The following is a 12,259-nucleotide window of genomic DNA, read 5'->3' as shown; positions in this document are numbered from 1 at the left end:
TTTTTCCGTCGCCGTCGCAAAAAAATCGGACTGGTTTTTCCGCCGTTTACTATTGCTCAATACGAAAAAATTGCGACGGCGACGAATTAGTCATGCAAAATACGATAAAGTTGCGATGGCGACAAAAAAAATCGCAACAAATACGAAAAATCGTTTCCAATACGATTTTTTCCCTTTCGGGATTCAGATTCGTGGATTAGTAAATCTGCCCCACAGTTGTTAAAAGGTTTCAGATGGCTTCTAGTGTATATCATGGTATAATGTTGTAAATAGTGATGAGCGAGTCTGTCCAGTTTTGCTTTGCGAAAAAATTTCGATACGGGGAAAATGTTGCGTGTCAAGAAAAAATTGACGCACACAACAACTCTTTTGACGGACGGCAATTCTTTTGATGAGAGAGACAATTTTTGGCACAAGACAATTCTTTTGACACGTGACAATACGTTTGATGCGCGACAATTAGTAATGAGCGAATCTGTCCTGTTTCATTTCGTCGAAAAATTTGAGCCTCTTTCAAAAGATTCGCGAAACAGCAAAAAATTCACGAAACAAGGAAAATGTTGCACGTCAAAAAAAATGTCACGCGTGACAATTCTTTTGACGAGAGAGACAATTCCTTTTGGCGCAAGACAACTCTTATGATGAGAGACAATTCTTTTTGACGTGAAATACAATTCTTTTGACGAGGGAGACAATTATTTTTTGACAAGCGACATTTCTTTTGACACGGGGTCAATTTTTGGACGCACAGCCATTTCATGAAAAAATCCGCCAATGGCGAAATGCGGAGATTCACCACAAATCCATGCCTGCCAAATTTTTTCACCCTTCACTAGCGACAATTCTTTTTGACGACTGAGACAATTCTTTTGTCATGCAGCAAATTTTTTCGCCCATCACTAGTTGTAAATGATGATGTAATGATGCAAATGATCAAATTAATCCATTTCTATTATTTCTATGTCTATTTTATTGGAATATTGTACTTGGTATTGCAGGAGAAGAAAGGAAATGCAGTGTACTTTCATGATGACAATCTGACAATGCTCGTATCCAATCTCTTTGTTGCTGGAATGGAAACCACTTCTACCTCTGTTCGGTGGGGCCTCCTCTTAATGATGAAATACCCAGAAATTCAAAGTAAGAAAATCATTTTCATTTATTCTTTTTATATCATTTTATATTACCATTTGCTATGGAACAGTGATAGGCAAAATAATTCACCAGATTGGCGAAATGTTTTGCCAAGCATGGATTCGCGGCGAATTTCCAAGTTTTGCCATTGGCGGATTGTTTCGCGAAACGGATGAAAAAATTTGCCGCACGTCAAAAAATAGTCGCCAGTGTAAAAAAAGAATAGTCGCGGGCGTCAAAAAAGAATAGCCGCGGGCGTCAAAAAAGAATAGCCGCGGGCATCAAAAAAGAATAGTTGCGGGCGTCAAAATAATAGCCGCGGGCGATAAAAGAATAGCTGTGCGACAAAATAATAGCCGCGTGACAAAATAATAGCCGCGGGTGACAAAATAATAGCCGTGCGACAAAATAATAGCTGCGGGCGACAAAATTATAGCTGCGGGCAACAAAATAATAGCCGTGCGACAAAAGAATAGTTGCAATTTCTTTGTCGCACAACATTTTAACTGTTTCGCGAATTTTTCGCCATTTCGCGGATCTTTTAAAAGGTTCGCAAATTTTTCGGCGAAGCGAAACGGAACAGATTCGCTCGTCACTACACCAGACTTGAATTTGTGGTGAATTTCTGTATTTTGCCATTGGCGGATTATTTCGTGAAACGGGAGTCCAAAAAAAATTGTTGCATTCGTTAAAAAATGATGCAAAAGTAATTTGCGTTTTTTTTTTATGGACGGGCAAAATTTTTGCCATTCCATGGCTTTTCCGTCGTTTCGCGAATCTTTTCAAAGATTCGTGAATTTTTCGGCAAAACGAGACAGATTTGCTCATCACTACTACGGAATAACTTAGCGGGTGGACACGCCAGTAAATTGATCATTGCCCATAGCCGTCTATGGGATTCCACATATTTGTTTAATAGTAAATAGACTACTGCTAATTGGGATGATCTGGAATGATGATTCCTGAAGGCTCACACAATGATCTTCTAATTGATGAAACTAGGATATCAAATTAATGGACTATGTTTCATCATTTCAAAAATTTCACGGAAGCTGAACCCTGTGGGATTCCCAGATCAGGCTCAGACTTTTAAGTCTGAATTATTAACAAATAAACCAAGTATGCAAACAATGGCAGTTTGTATATTTCATCATTTAAAGATTTCATGTTTCAATATGACTTCAATTTGCTCAAATGAAACATATCAACCACTTATGATAAATTTATTCACCGTTACTTTGTTACAGAGAATGTGCAGAATGAAATAGAAAAAGTGATTGGACAGAGCCGGCCACAAACTGAGCATCGTAAATCCATGCCCTACACCGACGCCGTTATCCACGAAATCCAGAGATTTGGTAACATTATTCCCATGAATCTTCCCCATGCGACTGCTCAGGATGTGACTTTTAGAGGCTATTTTCTTCCAAAAGTGAGTATAAAATAAAACATGTACATATATTTATGGCAGATGTGCATTGAGTATCACTTTAACCAACTAGAAGAAGACATAGTATATAGAAATTGAAGTACAGGTATAGGATCTATTATCCGGAAGCATTATCTAGAAAGCTCCAAATTACGGGAAGGCTATCTCCCGTAGACTCCATTTTAATTAAATAATTCAAAATTTAAAAAATTATTCCCTTTTCTCTGTAATAATAAAACAGTACCTGTACTTGATCCCAACTAAGATATAATTACCCCTTATTGGGGCAGAACAGCCCTATTGGGTTTATTTCATGGTTAAATGATTCCCTTTTCTCTGTAATAATAAAACAGTACCTGTACTTGATCCCAACTAAGATATAATTACCCCTTATTGGGGGCAGAACAGCCCTATTGGGTTTATTTCATGGTTAAATGATTCCCTTTTCTCTGTAATAATAAAACAGTACCTGTACTTGATCCCAACTAAGATATAATTACCCCTTATTGGGGGCAGAACAGCCCTATTGGGTTTATTTCATGGTTAAATGATTCCCTTTTCTCTGTAATAATAAAACAGTACCTGTACTTGATCCCAACTAAGATATAATTACCCCTTATTGGGGGCAGAACAGCCCTATTGGGTTTATTTAATGGTTAAATGATTCCCTTTTCTCTGTAATAATAAAACAGTACCTGTACTTGATCCCAACTAAGATATAATTACCCCTTATTGGGGGCAGAACAGCCCTATTGGGTTTATTTCATGGTTAAATGATTCCCTTTTCTCTGTAATAATAAGATATAATTACCCCTTAATGGGGACAGCCCTATTGGGTTTAAATGATGTTTAAATGATTTTTTAGTAAACAAAGTATGGAGATCCAAATTATGGAAATACCCCTTATCCAGAAAACCCCAGGTCCCGAGCATTCTGGATAACAAGTCCAATACTTGTATAAGTGTAGAATGGGGAGATAAACCACCAACTTTAAAATATGCTTTTCAATGGGGGCAGATGATTATAGACAGTTCCAGGCTACAGTGTTGGTGGGCAAGACTGGGAAATGCATACATGGTGCCTCTGTCTAATGGGTCCCAAGGGATACACCTTGGGTAATTCCACTAGGATTCAGAATACTAACACACAAGAATATTGATAATAGTAAGAGTAATACAAGAACTGGGGAACAATGGGCTACGTGTTTTACTATGGAATTCATTTTCCAGCTTTGAGAACCATTCTGTGATTTTATCCCAAGGGTACCTTGAATTGGCACATCCACTATTAATACATGTTATAGTTCAACCCATGTATAACTACTAATTGAGGTACTTAATTTGGTAATTGTGGAGCTACGTTATGATCTACACCAAGGCATGGCCAGATACTTCTTGGCCTATGACAAATGAGAAATTTTATTGCAGCCCCCTCCCCATAAAAATTGAAGCATTTCCTTCTGTAGATCATCAATCTTCTTAACATGTATTGGGAATGGTAAAGGGACTAAGCAAATGCCCTAGGAGAAAACAAAATATATATGAAGTATCAACTCTGAATGTTATTTAAACATTAGCATCAGCCACTCCATTCAGCAACAGAGAGCAGTAGGGACAGTTAATTGGAAATTGGAGAGGGTACAAAAAACCCTACAATAGACAGGAGACAGAATCAAGGCTCCACCTCCTTCAACAGTTTCTCCTCCAAGGAGGTGGAGCTTGTACTTCAGTGCTTGTGTCGAACTGCTTAAGTACTTTCCCAAAACTTCCTCTTGCCTTTGGTAGAACATGAATGGAAACCACATGGTATCTGAGTAAAGTAGAGCTTTGTTACTAATTATCATCTCATTACTAACATAATATCCTTCCATATGTCCAATCATTATAGGGAACCTTTGTGATCCCGTTGCTGACATCTGTCCTGTACGACCAAACTCGCTTTGAAAAACCAAAGGAGTTTTACCCTCAGCATTTTCTTGACTCTGAAGGCAACTTTGTCAAAAATGAAGCATTTCTGCCCTTTTCAGCAGGTATGGCACCTCTTTTGTCTTCAACTGCAGCAAAATATCCAAATAAATGTTATTGTCAGTATGAGAGTAAATGTCATAACAGGCGCAGAGTTTGCTCCAGGTCTAGTAACCCTAATACCATAGGTGATAAGGAACATATTCATCTAACAATAGACAGTAACTTGGAAATTGTTGGCAGTTGGGTTATGGGCGATTGTGGGCTTCTTGTCACCTGAGTGACCAAATGCTGAGAATCACCCTTCATTTATCCCTATTGTAATCATAATAGCAACCATTTTATATGTGCTCATTATGTATGTATAACTTTATTTATAAAGCGCCACAAGGGTACGCAGTGCTGTACAATCTAACAATATACACAATTACACACAGGGAGGGCAAGTGATATAATAAATAAATACAATAAATATATATATATAAGTGCCATGTGGTATGAGACACAGTAGGAAGGAGGTCCCTGCCCCGAAGTGGTTGCATAACATACAGGCACAAACTGGAAGGTAAGAGGCACCAGGTATGGGCATTTGCCCTTAAGCGCAGGACTGGGCAAAATAATGTTTTAGTGCCCCAGAAGGTACAGTCTGAGTTTTATCCTAAAGAGAGTGGGTGAGTGTTCCCTACGGAGGGATTCAGGGATAGAGTTCAAGAGGGAAGGGGCAGTGAGATAGAAAGGGTTAAGCCGAGAGAGCGCAGTGGGTGTGGATGGGGTAAAGAGACGGAGGCTCTGAGAGGAGCGGAGGAGACGACCAGGAATGTGCAGGGAGACCAGTGATGGAATGTAGTGAGGAGCAGGGAGACCAGTGAGGGAATGTAGTGAGGAGCAGGGAGATCAGTGAGGGAATGTAGTGAGGAGCAGGGAGACCAGTGAGGGAATGTAGTGAGGAGCAGGGAGACCAGTGAGGGAATGTAGTGAGGAGCAGGGAGACCAGTGAGGGAATGTAGTGAGGAGCAGGGAGACCAGTGAGGGAATGTAGTGAGGATCAGGGAGACCAGTGAGGGAATGTAGTCAGGAGCAGGGAGACCAGTGAGGGAATGTAGTGAGGAGCAGGGAGACCAGTGAGGGAATGTAGTGAGGAGCAGGGAGACCAGTGACGGAATGTAGTGAGGAGCAGGGAGACCAGTGAGGGAATGTAGTGAGGAGCAGTGAGACCAGCGAGGGAATGTAGTGAGGAGCAGAGAGACCAGTGAGGGAATGTAGTGAGGAGCAGATTATTCTAAATGCACTAGACTAACCTGAGCTGATTTATGATTGGTTGCTAGGGTATAATGGACATACTTTCCACCTATCTTATAAAAAAAGATCAGCTAGTCCAAGTTGCCCAAAGAACTTCTTTATTTCTACTGCATTTTCAGTCTTCAAGTGATTCATGTGTATTCAAAATGGCACCTTTATCAATGGTCTAAAGGTGAAAATGTAGTTGAAATATCATTAGACACTGAATATGATTTGTATCAAGATTAGGCTGTGTGAGGCCTTCGGAGCCTCAGCAATGTCGATTTCAGTTTGGTTAAGTCTAATTTCTTAAAAACGATGTCTGTTGATATACTGATTATATTATTGAGATCATTTTGTTCCTATCAGGAAAAAGAAGCTGTGCCGGAGAGAATTTGGCCAAAATGGAACTGTTCCTGTTCTTCACAAGCCTCCTGCAGAACTTCACGTTCCAGGCGCCTCCTGGGGAGGAACTAGATCTCACCCCTGCCATTGGGATAACCACTCCGCCTTTGCCCCATAATATTTGTGCTTTACCTCGTACATAAATGGTGCCTATTGTGCAAATCCAAGGGAGCGACACTAATTGTAGAAAAATACTCCTAAATTCTAGAATTTTTATTACTACTTACTTGTACAGAAAAGGAAACAGGAGTAGCAATTAGACCTTGTGAAAAAATCTGAGCACACAATCATTTTTTTATTAACTGCTGCCCATTGCCATCATCTCTTCCGGGTCTGACATTTTTTAAGATGTTTGGGTAAATAGGCATATGCACAGATTACAATGTGTGGCTCTTATACAATGAAATGTTATATTAAGGTCCCTTCACACCAAAGTCATGTTTGTTTTTGTTTTTTATTGCAGTGTTAGCTCTTTTGTCTTAAGCCATCTGTAATGCATAGTCTGAACAAAGATGGCCTATAGCATTTAAAGGGATTATGTCATGATTTTATGGTGTCGTTTTTGTTAATTATTTTTATTACTAAATTACACTGTGTACATTACAAAGAGTTAATTCTACCATTTAAAGTGTTATTAAAGTGTTATTCTTCAACCAAAAAGTGTATTTTTATTTCTTGGTGTGTAGACAGACATATTGGGTCACTGTGCCTGAGTCTGAGCTTTCAGAAGGAGCCAGCGCTACACATTAGAACTGCTTTCAGCTAACCTATTGTTTCTCCTACTCCCATGTAACTGGAGGAGTCCCAAGCCGGACTTGGATTTCTTACTATTGAGTGCTATTCTGATACCTACTGGGAGCTGCTATCTTGCTCCCTTCCCATTGTTCTGCTGATCGGCTGGTGTCCAATGACAGCATTCCCTTAAGGTGGGGGAGGCAAAGGCAGGGCTCTGGCAACACTTCAAGCTTCTCTGAGATTAATATTTGTGTCTTGAGCCTACTTTTGACCCATTATTATTTATATTTAATCCAGATCTTTAGTAACATTTAGCTCACAAGCTTTTTCCTTGAACTGCACAATTACATTCCCTACTTCCTGGCCATAGAGCCTACTCACAGCCCCTCCCCTTTTTCAAGGGGGATGACTTAATTCCAATACTTCTACACAAAATGGAGATTTTTATAAAAAGTTAATCACCTGTTTCTAAATCTATATTTAGGGCACCTATATCATCCCATTGCTCTCTTCTGTTCTGAAAGACAAGACCCAGTTTGATGCACCCGAAGAGTTCAACCCAAATCATTTCCTTGATTCTGAGGGGAATTTTCTGAAGAAAGAAGCCTTTATGCCATTTTCAGCAGGTACTGAGAATATTCATATACACAGTGTATAGTTATCAGTCTTTAAATACCCGGCCAGTGTGGCATTCAAGCTCAATGGGCTTTTTGTTGGGTTTACAGGCCGCAGAGCTTGCCCAGGAGAGATATTGGCAAGAATGGAGCTGTTCATATTCTTCACAAGCCTTCTACAGAAATTCTCCTTCCAACCACCGCCCGGTGTCACCAACATTAATTTATCTTCCGATGTGGGATTCACAAGCGTGCCACTGGAGGGCATGATCTGTGCCATTCCCCGCGCCTGAAAGATCAAAATTCATTATCTTAAAGGAAAACTATCCCCCTGAACAATGTAGGTCTCAATGTAGCTCATATGTAAAACCCTGCTTCATCTTTATCAACTATTTTCATAAAAATATACTCTTTTTTTACTAGTATGTGCCATTGGGTAATCCAAAACAGGAAATTGCCATTTTCATTACTAAGGGCCGCCCCCTGGGATCATAGGACTTACATTGCAAAAAAACAAGCTAAGGCACACATACATAGGTTACATAAGACAATTCATTGTCAAAGTTCTGTCTTTTGCTCCCACACTACTTCCTGTTACAGTTAGAGCTGCATCACTTCCTGTCAGCTGATCTCTGAGGGAGCACACAGCCCATCACTAAATGGCGGCTGAAGTGAATCTGGCTTCATATTCTTGTTCAGTGTCAGAAATAGCAGAAACTATGTATATTTCTTGATTAAAGGAGAAGGAAAGGTACAATCACTTGGAGGTGCCATAATGTACGAGACAGCGACCCTCTTCCATTTATCTTTATTCTTCCAAATCCCGGGGCTGATGTTGAAAAGGGGGTGTATACTGTCTAGGTATAGAGATCCAAATTATGGAAAGACCCCTTATCTGGGGAGAACCGCATGCCCCAAGCATTCCAGATAATAGATCCTATACCTGTAATTGTCTAAATAAGCTGTATCAATTCCTGATGATGGCTAAACAATTATATCTTAATGTTTAAACTATTTTTGGGGGATGGTGTTCCAGTTCCCAAGCAGTCAAGGCAGCACTTTCTATAGGTGCATGTATTTGAGTTTTATTTAACGCTAAATTCTGTCAATTTATTCTAAAATGTGGTTTTTCAATAAATGACTGATTTACATTTACCTCGTTCCAAGACAAATAAATCGAACGTGAGTGAAACGGTAATCAGAACCCATACAAGAAAGGCACCAAGAAGCGCAGCCAACCGACAAACCTATTAAGACACATTCCAGACAGAATGTCCATAGACTTTGGCCTGTGCTGTACACAGAGTTAGCAATTACATATAATTCTGAGATTGGCACTAGGGAATGTTGTTTCACAGGAGTGTTTATGTCTATATACTATCAGTTGGTCTATTGTTGTTGTGACTGTGCCTCCTCATACTCATTATTATTCTCCTATGTAGAGATGTAGCGAACTGTTCGCCGGCGAACTAATTCGCGCGAACATCGGGTGTTCGCAAGTCCGCAAATTCGCGAACTTTTCGTGATGTTCGCAATTTGGGTTCGCCGGCACCGAAAAAATCGCAAAACTTACGATAACGGTACGAATTCTCCGAAAAAATCGCAAAACTTACGATAACGGTACGAAAAAGTCGCAAAACTTACGATAATGTTACGAATGATCCGAAAAAGTCGCAAAACTTACGATAACGGTACGAATGATCCGAAAAAGTCGCAAAACTTACGATAACGTTACGAATGATCCGAAAAAGTCGCAAAACTTACGATAACGGTACGAATGATCCGAAAAAGTCGCTAAACTTACGATAACGTTACGAAAGCTCCGAAAAAGTCGCAAAACTTACGATAACGTTACGAAAGCTCCGAAAAAGTCGCAAAACTTACGATAACTTTACGAAAGCGCCGGAAAATACGAAAAAGTCGCAAAATTACCGATCATTTCGAAAAACGGCGTGTGTCAATTTTTCAGAGGTTTTTGCCCTTGATCCCCCTCCTGCATGCCACTGTCCAGGTCGTGGCACCCTTTAAACAACTTTAAAATCAGTTTTCTGGCCAGAAATGGCTTTTCTATTTTTTAAAGTTCGCCTTCCCATTGAAGTCTATGGGGTTCGCAAAGTTCGCGAATATTCGCAATTTTCGGCGGAAGTTCGCGAACAGGTTCGCGAACTTTTTTTTTGAGGTTCGCTACATCCCTACTCCTATGATTGTTTAGCTCTTCCAGCTGATTTCTTCTATAGCTAAACAAGACCCAGTTCCTGGCAACATTCACTCAAGGATCCAAGCACAACAATATTCATCAATGCCCAACTTATTTACAGTTTAGACCCAATAGCCTCAGGTGTGAGACCAAGTGCTGATGGTACCATTTCAACATCTCGCCCTATAAAACATTTTTCCATATGCTGAATTTTCACTTACCAGGGGCCAATCAATCGCTAATTTGTGGAAGGCACGTAAGAGATATCCCTTATGAAATAATTATGGCAACCCTACAATGTCACTAATGGGACTTCACAGTTTCATCATCACATTCTACCATTAATATCCAAATCTATATCATAATGCCTTTTTGACATATTCAAGCCAATTTGACACCCAGTTTCCTTTTATAATATAGCTTACAATATGTAATATATAAATATTACAATAACATATCAGACTTGGAAAGATCTACTGTATCCTAATTACAATGAAGTTTTGATATAATAAGAAAGTTATGACAGCACAATGTCATATACAGTTGAGCTCCAAACATCTCCGGACACGACATGCTGCTAAAACCAGGTCTTTATTGTTCCATCTAAAAACTAGACGCCTAACATGTTTCGTGCGCGAACGCACTTACTCATAGGCATTATGACAGCACAATGCTAGTAATAATTAAGACATAAAGATGAAGAAATGCTTATTAAACAATATAATAAAACCACTGCACGTTGACATTATCTTGGATGCTAACTAGTGGGAATGTAAAATAGAAGAATGTTCCAACTCCACATTTAGAGCAGGGCAGAGTTGGAAATAACATCAAGTCAGTTGTAATGATGGGCGAAATGTTTCGCCATTCATGGATTTGCGGCAAATCTCTGCGTTTTGCCATCGGCGGATTGTTTCATGGAAAAGTGTACTGTGCGTCCAAAAATTGTCACAGCGTCAAAATAAATAGTCGCGGCAGCAAAATAAATAGTCGCACATCAAAAGAATAGTTGCGGCGTCAGAATAATTAGTCTCGTCATCAGAATAAATAGTCTTGGCGTCAGAATAAATAGTCGCGGCAGCAAAATAAATAGTCGCACATCAAAAGAATAGTTGCGGCGTCAGAATAAATAGTCGCGTCGTCAGAATAAATAGTCGCGGCATCAAAGAATAGTCACAGCGTCAAAATAAATAGTCGCGTCAGCAAAATAAATAGTCGCACATCAAAAGAATAGTTGCGGAGTCAGAATAAATAGTCGCGGCATCAAAGAATAGTTGCAGCGTCAAAATAAATAGTCACGCGTCACAAAATTAGTCGAGGGCGTCAAAAGAATAGTCACGATGTCAGAATAAATAGTCTCGGCATCAGAATTAATAGTTGCGGCATCAAAGAATAGTTGCAGCGTCAAAATAAATAGTCACGCGTCAAAAGAATAGTCGCGGGCGACAATTTTTTACATGCAACATTTTCGCCGTTTTGTGAATTTTTCAAAGTTTCGAGAATCTTTTGAAAGATTTTCAAATTTGTCTGGCGAAACAAAGGGGAAAGATTCACTCATCACTAGTCAGTAGGAGAGAAGCATTTTATAGGCAACAACTTGACTGTTAGATTCAACCGACTAGTTCAGAGATCAGGGGTCAGGGCTGCTGCGATGGTACCTAGGGGTCTCGTGGGTCCAGTGAAGCGCAGGGATGCCCACAGCTTATTCAGTGTCAGATTTAATTTAATATAAATGTCACACTATCCTGTATATATATAGAATATAAATGGCACACTATCCTGTATATATAGAATATAAATGTCACACTATCCTGTATATATAGAATATAAATGTCACACTATCCTGTATATATAGAATATAAATGTCACACTATACTGTATATATAGAATATAAATGTCACACTGTACTGTATATATAGAATATAAATGTCACACTATCCTGTATATATAGAATATAAATGTCACACTGTACTGTATATATAGAATATAAATGTCACACTATCCTGTATATATATAGAATATAAATGGCACACTATCCTGTATATATAGAATATAAATGTCACACTATCCTGTATATATAGAATATAAATGTCACACTATACTGTATATATAGAATATAAATGTCACACTGTACTGTATATATAGAATATAAATGTCACACTATCCTGTATATATAGAATATAAATGTCACACTGTACTGTATATATAGAATATAAATGTCACACTATACTGTATATATAGAATATAAATGTCACACTATCCTGTATATATAGAATATAAATGGCACACTATCCTGTATATATAGAATATAAATGTCTCACTATCCTGTATATATAGAATATAAATGTCCCACTATCCTGTTTATATAGAATATAAATGTCTCACTATCCTGTATATATAGAATATAAATGTCCCACTATCCTGTATATATAGAATATAAATGACACACTATACTGTATATATAGAATATAAATGTCTCACTATACTGTATATATAGAATATA

The 12,259-nt window shown here is 38.8% G+C and overlaps 1 protein-coding gene across 3 annotated transcripts in view; it reads left to right on the top strand.

Moving 5' to 3' along the window:
• Positions 1 to 6,637, top strand: part of LOC100495056 (cytochrome P450 2K1-like) — a 30,520-nt gene extending 23,883 nt beyond the window's left edge. For 2 of the 3 annotated variants that reach the window (XM_031903037.1, XM_031903038.1), the window contains exons 7-10: positions 999 to 1,140; positions 2,382 to 2,566; positions 4,451 to 4,592; positions 6,175 to 6,353. In XM_031903037.1, the coding sequence (XP_031758897.1) occupies positions 999 to 1,140; positions 2,382 to 2,566; positions 4,451 to 4,592; positions 6,175 to 6,353 (648 nt within the window). Of the gene's footprint in view, positions 1 to 998; positions 1,141 to 2,381; positions 2,567 to 4,450; positions 4,593 to 6,174 lie in introns of all 3 variants that reach the window. The other variant, XM_002933596.5, reaches the window with a different exon arrangement.
• Positions 6,638 to 12,259: the final 5,622 nt, after the last annotated feature.

The sequence above is a fragment of the Xenopus tropicalis genome, chromosome 5 (assembly GCF_000004195.4).
Source record: "Xenopus tropicalis strain Nigerian chromosome 5, UCB_Xtro_10.0, whole genome shotgun sequence".
Taxonomy (NCBI): Eukaryota; Metazoa; Chordata; class Amphibia; order Anura; family Pipidae; genus Xenopus; species Xenopus tropicalis.
The sequence above is the reverse complement of the archived record's forward strand: the minus strand, read 5'-3'. Positions and strand labels throughout refer to the sequence as shown.